General features: G+C 47.5%; 1 protein-coding gene across 4 annotated transcripts in view; it reads right to left on the bottom strand.

The window, feature by feature from the left end:
• BSN (bassoon presynaptic cytomatrix protein) overlaps positions 1 to 12,539 on the bottom strand; it is a 96,470-nt gene that overhangs the window by 63,935 nt on the left and 19,996 nt on the right. For all 4 annotated transcript variants that reach the window (XM_037385681.1, XM_037385682.1, XM_037385683.1 and 1 more), the window contains exon 2: positions 9,019 to 9,418. In XM_037385681.1, the coding sequence (XP_037241578.1) occupies positions 9,019 to 9,418 (400 nt within the window). The remainder of the gene's footprint in view (positions 1 to 9,018; positions 9,419 to 12,539) is intronic.

Raw genomic sequence — 12,539 nt, 5'->3', positions numbered from 1 at the left:
ACGGCTGCATATTACGCCTCCAGGATGAGGAGCCTGGTGCGACAGCAGGGCGAAGTGTGGGAGCAAGACTGCATAAGCTTGAATTAAGGTGGCGAGGAACACCTCTGCAGGCACGAAGTGCTGTCCCACAAACACCTTACTGCATTCACAGGGCTGTTTCCAGAAATCTCTGATACTTCTCAGTCTGCCACACTGTGTAAATCCCTTTTTAGCACAAAAATGTGACCATGGCCAAGAAGCAGACAAGAGACAGGGTTAGGAAGAAGCAAGCTGGTATCTGGTGATGGGAGCCCACGCAGCTCCATAAATAGCAATGGTGATCAGCTAAAATTCAGGTCAAAAGAGATGCTGCCAAGATGTCACCACCTCTGCCAAGCACTGCTATCTTTAAGGACTGGACGGACCTCCTATGTCATTACCAGCCAGGGTGGAAAGAACCCCATGACAGTGTCTCCTGCTGGGCACCCCTCTGCTGCACCAGAGACGTGGCCCCCAAGGCAGCACCATCGGGGCTGCAGAGTGGGTGCTGGCAGGGAGCGCCTGACACCCCCATTATAACCACCCTGCCTGCTGCTGCTTGCAGAAAAACAGTAAACAGGAATTAATTCAGCTGGGATCAGATCAAAGCCCGTTGGGGCACTGAAAGCACTTGGAAGTTTCCTCCGAAGCGCTCCCCGAAGGCAGCGCAGCTTTTTACCCCCAAGCACGCATTCAAGACAGTACAAGTAAGGGCTCTAAAGCCCGGTGCAGTTGCTGCTCTCTGGGATATTTTGTGTGTAGTGAGCAGGATGCAGAAGGACACTCAAACCACGTGCAACATTTCACATGCTTGACTGCTAGAAAAACCTTGAGCAGCATCTGCATGAGCAAAATAGCTCCATGCACCACCACAGGCTGTTAATGATCTTATTCCTCTGCCCGGGGACCTCCAGGGGAAGGAACTGAGAGCAAGCAGCAGGCACAGGGAAGCTTTCAAAAACACGAGGAGCCTCAGACTAGGTACCTTGCTCTGCCTTTGAGAGTTTGACAGCCACTTCCAATCCTCCGCTTGGCTTTCTTTTTAATGATAAAGTGATAAGTGAGTCGAAAGCTAGAGGAAAAGCATGTCTCATCCAAGCAAACAGCTTGCCATAACTCAGTGTACCGAGGGAAGGACAACGTGGGGCGGTGGTGGCTCAGTGCGTGCAGCTGGCTGGGGTTGGTATTTATCAAGCGACAAAAGATGCCAAGAAGAAAGCAAGCCACTTCCCATCTCTCCAGAGCATTCATCCTTACTGGCAGCGCTTCACCACCACAGCATCACTCCGGTAAACTACGCTCTCCTGTCCCCTCCAAACAATTTAACACATCCCCATGGACCCTCCCTGTCCCCCCCCGGCAGGTCCATCCCGTTGCAGTTCAGAGCCATCAGCAGAGGGGAGCCACCATGAGCAACACCAGCCCCATTAGTCACCGGGAACCATTTAGCCAAGATATTTTTTTGACATTTTCCACAAATGAATTTTGCATTATTTGAATCATCTACGCAGACAGCAGTGAAAGGCAGCATACTGGGAGGAACAGCCAGAATTACTCATGAGTGCTTCCCCCCCCCCCGCCCCGTTAACTGAAATTGCGATCTGTCAAACAGACAATCTGCGTGTCGTTGCAGACGGCTGGGAGAAGCCCCTGCTTGGGCTGCAGCAGGGGCTGAAAAGGCAGACGAGTCATTTATATGTAGAAAACCTCAGCAAGTACAAGTGTGCTACTCTCCAGCTTTGTATTAGTTGCTTTATTCAATGTTAATCACCCCATTAAAAAAAGATAGAGCAGAAATAAATAAAAGTCCAACCAAGGGATAGCAGAAGCATCCTTCACTGCAACATGGCAGACACAGGATGAAAGGAGGGCTGGGATACTCGGTGCAGGGATAAGGGGATTAAGAGGTAAAGGGCAATGATGAGGAAGGACTAAGGTGTGGGAAATACACACACACCGTGCTGGGCCCGTGCCGCTGCTGGGGGCAGCTCCTGTCCCTGCTGCTGGGGTTGGCATCTGCAGCACGGGCTGCACCCAAAGAAGCCCTACAGCTCTCTTCAAGAGTATTTTGTGAGCTAGGCAGTAAAAACATGCTCTTTGTGATTGCACCGAATATTCTGGTTTGTGGTTGGTTTTTTTTTCTGTTTTGGTTTGGGTTTTTATGATGAAAAAATATTGATAGGAACATTGAATTTATCACCCTGGACAAGGAGGTTGGGTGTGTGTTTCCCGCATCTGAGCCCTTTCCCAATCCCTCACCATCACCCGGGCAGGGGCTCCTTAGGGTAGGCGCAGCCCCAATTCCTGCATCCTTATGCAAAGGCAGCAGCCAAGCAACAAGCCCCAGCTCTTGCAAACAGCATCACACGCCGTGCACACAGGTCACTGCTGGCTGAAGCTCTGCTAAAAACAAACAACAAATTGCAATAAAACTCACTTTTCTCTCCTATTGTACAGCCTGATCCAATGGAAAATTTCTCCTGGATCTGCAACATAATGCTAACGACAGATTTATTTTTACAGCTATATCATGAAGAAGGATGATCTCCAAAAAGAAATCATTCTGAAACAGGCAAATTGACTCAGCAACACAGTGGTCTGGCTGGATATGGGGTGCAACCTTACCACATACAGACACAAAAACCTGTCTACCACCACAGCAGCACACAAATCCTGCCTGCCCAAGGGCGTCCTGGGTTTGATCTGATCACAGGAGGAAAAAAACACACTCCTGGACTCGCTGAAAGGTGCACAGAAGGGAGGACTGCTGCTTACAGAGCCAGCCCTCCAGCCCTACCTCTCCAGCTACCCACTCCTCTACCACGGCCATGACGAGCATGACACCACAGCGTGAAATCCCCCCGGGGACACCAGACCAGACAAACACTTATTTTTAAATGTTATCCCACTACAGGATCTGCTTTTTGAGATCCAGCATTTTTCAGACCCAACACCCGTTCTCTAAGGGGAGAGGGGAACTCTAATCTCTAAACACAGCCCCACATTTCTGCGCGAGCACAGTAACACATCTTGGAGATGCAGTGCCACACGCATGCCAACAGCTGAAGCTGGAGACTACTTCCCAGCAGGGAAAATGAATAGCCAGCGAGGTCCCAAGGGCAGGAGAAAACCTTGTTGGCTTTGCTGTTCAGTAAGGGAAGACAGTGTGTAAATGTAATCTTGCAGCTCCTCCTCTGTCACTCCCCTTGTAAAGAGCTAAATCAACCACAGAACTGACGTACCCAGAGAAAACTTGGAAATTTAGGAGATGCCACGCCAGCACTGCCCTGCAGCTTCTCAGTGAAAAGCAAAGGAGAAGGACCACTTTGGTTGTTTGAAGAGGCAGAGAGACAGGGGAGATCAAATCTCTCATAAAAATCATGTTTAATTATCTACTGGCAAGTAGATGCCCCCTTTCATCCAGCCCTCCCGTGCCCACTCCTCGGTGCCCCCCGAGCTCGCTGCACACAGCTGGAGTCCCAAATCCCACCACATTAACACCCAGGAATGACAGAGCAGCGTGTCAGAGCATAACATATTGTAAAACATGGCCTCAAGCCACGTAAATTACAGAAGCATAAATTACTGTTACACTCCACCAACGTCAGGGCTGCCCAGACCACAAGGGACCAGCACCCAGCTACTCCTCCCCAAATCCCTTCAGCATCTATGAGACCTCAGGGTAAAACCACTGACGCCAACAGGGATTTTGCCCACACTTAGACAGCAGCATCACAGACCTGAAAACGGCTGGATGTTCAATGAATGACAGGCAGGAGAAGAGATGGATGAGAGGAAGAGATCGGCGATTTACTGCTATTAATAAAGGCCATTGTTTTAATGTAGAACTAATAACCCCCTGATGCTCCTAAGCGCAGCCCTTTGCTTGCAGGGCTGCTGAACTAGTCAAGCCAAAGCCTCTTGAAGCGTAAATACTTCAGACTGGGCCCTTAATTCACAAAAATTACTGAAAGTCAGACACTAGCAGGCTGCAAGGTATAAAACAGAACGGCCCTTAGGAAAAGCAGCACAGGAACACCTTCACAATTTCTGTGACATCCAGTCTTCTGTTTTTTGTGGGTTTTTTTAAATTTGTTTTTTTAACCGTCATTTGCTAAATGAATGAGGTGATGCTGTGGGTAGGCACCACTCCTGCTGGTGGAGCCGGGCTGGAGAAGGCTTTGGACCAAGGTCATCCCTGAAGCGCCAGCGAAGCTCTGCTGAGCACTTTGCCATCCCTCTGCTTCCCCCAACTCCTTCTTTGCTCCACTTTACCCAAATTTTCTTACACCATTGAGCTGAAAAACAGCTACTGTTAGATTATGATAGGATAAATACAGCCCCACATTGTACATTCATACTTACACTACTTCATTCTCATCTCCTCAGCTCATGGTCTATTTTCCATTAACACAATTTAAACATTTACCTAAAAACCTTAAACTGTATTTGTGGGTATCTCCTCCTGCTACAGGTAACTCAAGCACTGCTGAGACGTTTGCCTCTCTTGGCAAATGACCCTGACTACTGTTGGGAAACGAACCAGTAAGTTTTTAATCCTCCCTGAGGCTTTTTACATTTTGCTTGCTGAAGGTCCATGATAATCTTACATGGCACTGAGCATGTAGGGAACAATTTATTCTCAAATATTTTAAATATTTCATATTTTCATATTACATTGTATTCATAAAGTGCAAAAAAATCTCTTCAGTCTCCCTAAGTAGAGCTAAAACTGTGGGCCAGAACTGGAGTTTAACAAGTATCACCACTTCACAGTCACAACTACAGCACACACACTCAGAATGGCCTCGACAAAAGCAGGGATTTGAAAAAACAAAAAGTCATTTACTGACAAACACACACGTCTAAATATGCTCCTTTTATTCAGCGTGGGGAAAAAATCTTTATCTATTGTGTGCAACCAAATACTTAGAAAACTGCATCTGAGGAACGCTATTTCAAATTGAAAAAAGCACAATAGAAACGTAAGGCAGAACGCAAAGATCTTCTATAATCCCAAACGGTTCCAAGCAAACCCGTTAGGCAGCCAGACATTTTGAGTTTCATTTCAGCACTAACTGAAGCATGTATTTTAATGCTGTGCCGCTGCTCTTGATTAAAATCAGAACCAAGTTCTACATTTTTTCCCATTAGCACTTCGGATAGGGCAGAAATGAATTAAAAGAAACCCAACAAATTTTAAGAGAATACTGAAGAAGAAATTAATTTATCACATTAGCAACGTGCAATGGCACTTCAAAACCCCAGAGAAACAGAAAGGATGCCTGCAGGTTACTCCTTACGATACCAAACAGAGCAAATCCAATCAGGTGAACACGCTGCAGGATCAGTCAGGCGAAAGCCACAGGAGCGGCATTACAAAGTGAAAGATGTACAAAAAGAGGATTTTCTAAACCTATTGTACTGGCTCCAAACCGAGCTGTTCCCCCCCCAGAGGAAATGGCAGCATTGCTGGTACGGTCCTGCCGAGCAAGCTGTCAAAAAAAGACCCTAGGAAAAAAAGTTTTAATGAGAAATTAAAAATCCTAGTAGAATGCTAGGGCTGCAATACTGCATTTAAAATAACACATCTCCATTCAAAAAAAACATTTCCTACACATGAGTGTAAGCAAACTGTCACATTTTACCAGGCTGTTTCATAACTTCGTGTCTTTAATGGTGCCACCACAACCCCTGCTTCACATTTCCCCCTGCTTCAAATAACTGCCTACGGCAAGAGCACTGCCCTTTAGGAGTAACGTGAACGAATGGGAAAACTGGCACACCAGCACACCACCAAACTGAAAAAGATGACAGCGGTTATTTCGGAGCGCGGAGATGAACAGAGGGAAGAATATGATTATCTACATGTAAAATACAGAGTGACACAGACAGCAGACAGGAACTTTTTTGCCCTGTCTTCTGTTTGCCCAGTCTTGTGAAACAAGAACGAGCTGGTGCTCAAAAGGTATAGAAAGACAACGAATAAAAAAAAAACCAAAAAAGTTTTTTTTTAGTTTTTTTTTTTAGGTTTTTTTTGCTCAGCAAGGAATCAGCTCAAGATGCCATAGAGGAAAACTGCTTCATCATGGCAATGCACTACTTGCCTTTAAGACAAAATGCCCATCAAGCCATGTGAAAAAGAAAAAAATAGTATTTCAAAGGAACGTATGTGCTTCTGAGCAGACGGTGTCACCTAATTATCCAGTTAATGGTGTTTTGCTAGGAGGTACAGTTAACACTGAAAAATCTGCTCTTGGTATTGCAAGTGGCAGGACGGAACATGATGGACTACAGCTCATACACGAAGTCTGTTGTTATTTTACTTATATATGTAGATATATATAAAAGCTATTTTATAGCATATATATCTACATACATAAATAAGACACATCAAGCTTGCATAAACATGTTATTCTCAAAACCAAGCTCTCAAAACGGTTTCAGAAATCATCACACCAAACAGGTACTGGGGTTCCCAGCCTGCCACACCAGCGGTTTCTGGCAGTGCCACAGATGGTGCAGCAGAGGATGTACCAAGTAAAACACAATTTTGGTTTCTCTTGGGTTCAGTTTTCTTAGAAAAATGTAATATGTTTGACAATTTAATCCCGCTAGAGCGCCTTGAAAGCAGAAAGAGAAGTTACAATTCCATATCTACTACAGCACAGACTAGAAACAAACTATTCACATGAAAATATATTCATAAGGAAATGCAAATAGAAAATACACCCCACAAATCACCTCCTCAGCAATGCTGTGCAGCCACCCTGCAGCACCGGCTGGGTCTGAGGGACCAGGCTGGATGGATGATTTTCCCTGTGAGGATGGTCAAGCAGTGGAGCAGGTGGGTCCATCCTTGGGAGCTTCTGAGACCCAACGGGGTAAAGCCCATAGCTCCCTCACCTGACTCTGCTTTGAGCAGAGGTTGGACTCTGTGACCTCTGGAGGTCCTTTCCAAGCCAGCTACTACCATCAAGGGAGAGCAACCTCCGAGCTGCCTCCCCTTAACCCTTTTTAACACCACCAGACTGCTTCAGACACCTTCCTATGTGACTCTGGAATAGCAGCACCAGTAATTAGGCCAAGGAAAGCAAGTCACCCTTGAACGAGGCAGTAACCACCACCGCTCCCCAGCCAGCAAGCACAAGCTGCAGATACTTCCCTGGGACAACTGTTTTCAACCTCCAGCACCCTCAATGATCTACTTGCAATTCCTAAGTCATAATATGCTTGCTGTTGAAATGCATATTAAACTCAGACCAAACAAACAAAAAGTCACATCTTTTTTTCATCCCAGGTCCCATTTTTTTTATTTGATGTTTAAAAGTGTTCCGCAGTCAATCGCGTTTCAGAGGGCACAGAAGCCCAGAGATCATCATAGAATCACAGAATGGTTTGGAAAGATCACCCAGTCCCAGCCCCCCCGCCACGGGCAGGGCCACCTCCCCCCAGCCCTGGTGGCTCCCAGCCCCGTCCAGCCTGGCCCTGAGCCCTGCCAGGGTCGGGGCACCCACAGCTGCTCTGGGCAATGTGTTCCAGCGCCTCGCCGCCCTCACAGTAAAGAATTTCCTTCTAATAGCTCATCTGCCCAGAGGGCAGATTTAGATGAGCTATTAGGATATTAGATGCTAAGATTTAGCATCTCTAAGATGCTAAAAGAGGTGGCCCAAAGATGCCAAGCAGAAACTCTGTGCACACGCATTGTAATGTGGGCACCTGCAAGAGACTCGGAGTTTAGCCCACTGTGGGCAAGTTCTTGGGGCAAGGCAGAGGAGACAAGGTCCAGGCTGACCAGGAACTGACCAATTGATGCATTTTTGTTTATTTGCTGGTTAACTGATACTATTCAGAGTAGTTGGTCAACTTGCAATGCAATGCTTAGACAACAAAAGAAATGTTTGGCAAATCTATTTAAAAGCGAAACAGAAAAGTGGCCCATGGCATTTCCTTGCAGGAGCCTGAACTGCCACCCCAGGGCCCTTCATCAAGATCTGAGACCTTATAATGATGTTTGCAGGGGTAAATACCTCTTTACAGGGGTACAAAAGCAGTACCCAGCTAATTATGTCTCACTATACCAGGGGTATCATCTACCCCAGCTCTCCTTCCACCAAGAAAAGGGACTGGAAGGCAGGAGCATCTCTCAAACAACAGTGTTTAGAAACCACCGTGTCCGGTGTCAGGAGCAAGCATTGCGTGCTTACCAGGAAGAGCAACTGGCAACAGAACAGGGGTACCCAGGGGACCCCGGTGCCCGAGGCCTGTTTTCTCACACACTGCAATAGTACAGTGGTTTTCCAAAGCGCAGCTTAAAGTTCTGTTTCTCCCGAGAGTAGGAATCCCCATGGTTTGGCTCTTAATAGCTGCACGTTGCATCCACGATGCTTCCCACCCTGCGTGGGGGTCTCTGACCTGACAGGTTGGCACAGAGAGCCCCAGACCCCAGCCAGCCCCAGCACCCCCTGCTCGCCGCCGCTGCCAGATCCGCCTCCGGGAGCCCTGTGCATCCATTTCGCACATCCCACGAGACGCTCCCCCAGCAAGGCATCATCTTGCGCACGACTTCACACTTCTCTCCTGCTGCCGAGCATGATGCTGTCTGAAACTCATCCGCCACCAAGACATCATCACCTGGGATGAGTCAGGGTCTAAGATGCTCAACACCTTGGGGTTGCCAGCAACCCCTCTGCTCCCCTCCTGCTGTTGAGTCCTTCGATTTCAGGACAAGTTTGTGGACGTGGACCCCAGCCAAAAATTCTGGAGTCCCAGTAACAGAGACTGAACCTCTCTAGTGATCTACCATTTCCTTTTAACTGATTACCTCCTGGGTCTCGTTAAAGATCACATTATCACCATTATCCCCTGATTAGCCAGCAGAGCCCTTGCTGTTGGTCAGTGCTTTGCTTGCAGAAAGCCAGAACCTCTCTTTGCAAGCCTTGGCAGCAGCCACCCCCCAACCCCACCCCAGCGGGGGGTGCCCGAGGAAGGCAGCGTTACCTGGGTGAGGTGCGGGTTGGGGTTGAAGCCGCACTGGTTGCAAACTTTGCTGTGACACTGGGTGCAGACGTTGAAGTTCGGCTGCCCGGGGGAGGAGGTCAGCTCCGTCGTCTTGCATATGGGGCAGAGCGTGCTGCTGGGGAGGGGGGCAATCTGTGGGAGCGAGTAGGGAGAGGTAGGGGTGCTGCCCCGGTCTGGGGACACTGAGGAAGACCTCCCCGAGCCCTGGCTCCTAGCGTCCACCTGCAGCATCTTCCACGGTCCCTCTGCCGGCACTCCGGGCTGGCCCCGGCCCCTCATCTCCTGGGGACTCTGGGAGCTGGGCACCGTCTGGGCGAAGGGGGGTGGCGCTGACCGCTGGCCTGCGGCCTGATCCAGCTGCTCTGGTCTCCTCAGCGGGCTGAAACGTCATTAAAAACACACACAATAAGCCCAAGTTCAGTACATTCAAGTGATGCCAGTCAATGCAGAAAGCACCTACAGCCCCCTCAAGCCCCCCAAAGCCCCAGCCCAGCCAGCGCAGCGAAACCACTCCACGGGGTGGGGAAATCGTTCGGGTCAGCAGAAGGAAACACTTTACCTTACAAAATGAGGCACAATTTCAGCTTTGTCTTATATAACCCAGCAGCAGAGATGTAATTGAATTATTCGGCATATTCCGAGTTGAACTTCAGTCAGAAAGTTGCACATAAAACGCGAATGAGAAGTTGGGGGCAGCTCAGCCCCCCTGCCAGCCGGGGCTCCCCAGTACCTGCCCAGCACAAACCAGTGCCCAAGGAGGCGGCAGCAACACAGGTCTGCAGGGAGCTGGCCAAAGCGTGATAAACCGTCCTCTCACAACCTATTTTCACGACTGGCTGTGAAGTTGAACACCTGCAAAGAGCCCTGTTTATTGAAGGGAAGGGGTCAGGACCCGACTGCCAAACTGCCCCCGTGCAAGCCACAGGTGAAAGCAACTGAGGGCTTGTTTCCCAGGGGCCACAGCAATGGGAAATTAAGAGAGAAGGCATCAGGTCTGCTTTAGTAATCATTACTAAAGCCAGAAGCACAAGGGCTTGCATGAGCTGGCTGTCCCCCTGCTAAAACCATCTTCTGGGTGATGTGAGTCTTCGTTGGGCAGAAAACCAGTTGGGATGCATCAAGTCACCAGGACAGGACTATGAAACCTCCCTGTGAAAGCACAGCCACCTAGCAGAACCAATCCTGAGCTCAGCATCACACCTGCTGCTGGTCAGGCAGCAGTCCCACAGCCTGTGTAGGATGCTCAGCACCCCATAATGTATGTCCTTTGCCACCCCAAGGAGCTCTGGGACAGCTTCAGCTGCAAGAGCTTTGAGGTCTTGTGCTGCAGAGCACGGCACGAGATCCTGCACACCCCACCGCCCACGAGATTTCAATGCAGGTATCTTGTAACATGCTGCTGATGGACCACAAGTGCATGAGAAAGAGGAAATGTCTTCCATTGCAGATTCAAACTACAGAATAATTTGGAGCTCGTGCTTACTAGTAATGCCCACAATATTTCTCAAATAAGCAGAAGCCCTAATACCCTCACTACCTGTGATCTACATCTGTTTAAGGAAAAATATTACTCAGAATCTCAAATTTAATAAATTGTTGATTTACCCAAGCAGGGTCTGACCTTAAAAAGGTTTAAAAAGGGAACCTAAATGTATAAAACTAATGAAATTCAAAGTGCATGTTGCCACAGTAATGGGAAGTTGGATGAAAATAAATATTAAAATAGCACTTTGGGAATACTTTTCAGCTGCAGACTGAAACCCAATTCTCTGAAGTAGGAATTGCACAATACTAATAAAGCAAAGCAATAAGGGAGTAACTGATCTGCTCCAAACTAAAGAGCAAACCACACCTGACCCTACAGCAAGACGCTTGCAATCCGTGTCACCTGCACGCACTGCTCCTCCATCACTGATACTGACCCCTGAGCTCAGAACGGGGATTTGCCTCCTGATGTTGAGGGCTGCAAAGCTGCTGCCCCATAAAACACATGGCATCTGTGGCTGGTGGGGATGGGAGAGCTCAGTCCCAGGCACCAGGACAAAGTACTGTCAGAAAGCAAAATACATTTACTCTCCTTAATTTTAATTCTTATGAAAACAGCATTTATGTATTAAAACACATACTATCCTAATGATGTATTAAACAACATTTAAAAAACATTACTTTTAAAGATTAATGTATATATGGTCAAATAACTGTTGTTTGGAACAAGAGAATGGTTATCCCACTGCAAACTTCAAAATTCAATTTATTTTCTCCCCAGTTGACATGAAAAAACTCTTTGCCACCGAAAACTGGCCTTGACCATGGAAACACCACTCAACCACAGTTTCAGTTCCCAGCTCAGTGAAAAATGGGGAAAACTTGCAGATGCTGCCCACAGCAGAAGTGTTGAGCAGTCTGTTGGCAGTTACCACCCATCTTTGCAGCTGGTTTTGTAGTGCTAGCAGTCTGGCTTGTTTAGTTCAAGTACCTCTCTTTAAAGAAAGTGAATTCTTTGCTTAGTGACTTCTTTGCAGCAGATCAACATGAGAAGCACTGTACCTCTGAAGCTGCACTCCATCAAGAGGAGCTGTCACACAAGGCATAGACAAGTTCACTACATTTCCTACCCAAAACAGAGTCTGGCTCTCTTGAAAAAGCAAAAACCCACAAGAAAAAAAAATACACAAGGTGCTGTTACTTTCCCTTAAGCATCATTCCTGGCACAGAAAAGGGAGGAGGGCAACTGGGCACTCGCTGTGCTGCTCCAGAGATGCTCTTCCAGCCTGGGATGGAGCTCCCTCCCAGCTCCCTTCACCCTCTCATGTGCAAAGAAATGCCATGTGCCACCTCCATCCCGCTCCCAGCGGCCGTTTCACTCTGTGCACTTGTATCACCACTGCATTTATTTATTTTATAATTATCCAAGGTGCCTCAGCCTTCCCGTGACACAGGCTGGGCTGTCCCTCACTTGCACGAATTGAACACGTCTGTGAAATTTTAAGTCCAGAAGGAGTCATCTGGTCTGTCAAATACAGTAAATAAATAAAAGAGAGATGCCCCAGGAAAGAACATGAGAATAGTCATATGGAATCAGACACAGGCCCATGCTTGTTGCACCTTTTGCTAGGATGCTCCAGTGTCTGAATGTCTTGTACCCATCTACAAATCTTATTTTTTCTGTTCTTACACAAGTCCAAACTGCAGCTCATCTCCTTTTCTCATTACAGCCTTTTATATCACTGACAAAACTATTAACTAGCATTGGGCTGCTAACCAGTTCCAAAGGAATTCCCCCCAATGCCACTAGATCATTCATTAACAATTAAATTCAGATGTCTTAATAAGGCAGCACTTCACCTGTTTGATGGGGGCTGTATTGATTTTGCAACACCCTAATTGTTGAATGAGAAATATTGGGCAATACTCAGTCAAACGCCTCTGCAGGGTCCAAATCCAGCAGCACTCTCGCAGTTACCAACAGAGTTACAATTTTGTTCAAGTAAAGAATATCA

The sequence above is a fragment of the Falco rusticolus genome, chromosome 4, assembly GCF_015220075.1.
Source record: "Falco rusticolus isolate bFalRus1 chromosome 4, bFalRus1.pri, whole genome shotgun sequence".
NCBI lineage: Eukaryota > Metazoa > Chordata > Aves > Falconiformes > Falconidae > Falco > Falco rusticolus.
The sequence above is the reverse complement of the archived record's forward strand: the minus strand, read 5'-3'. Positions and strand labels throughout refer to the sequence as shown.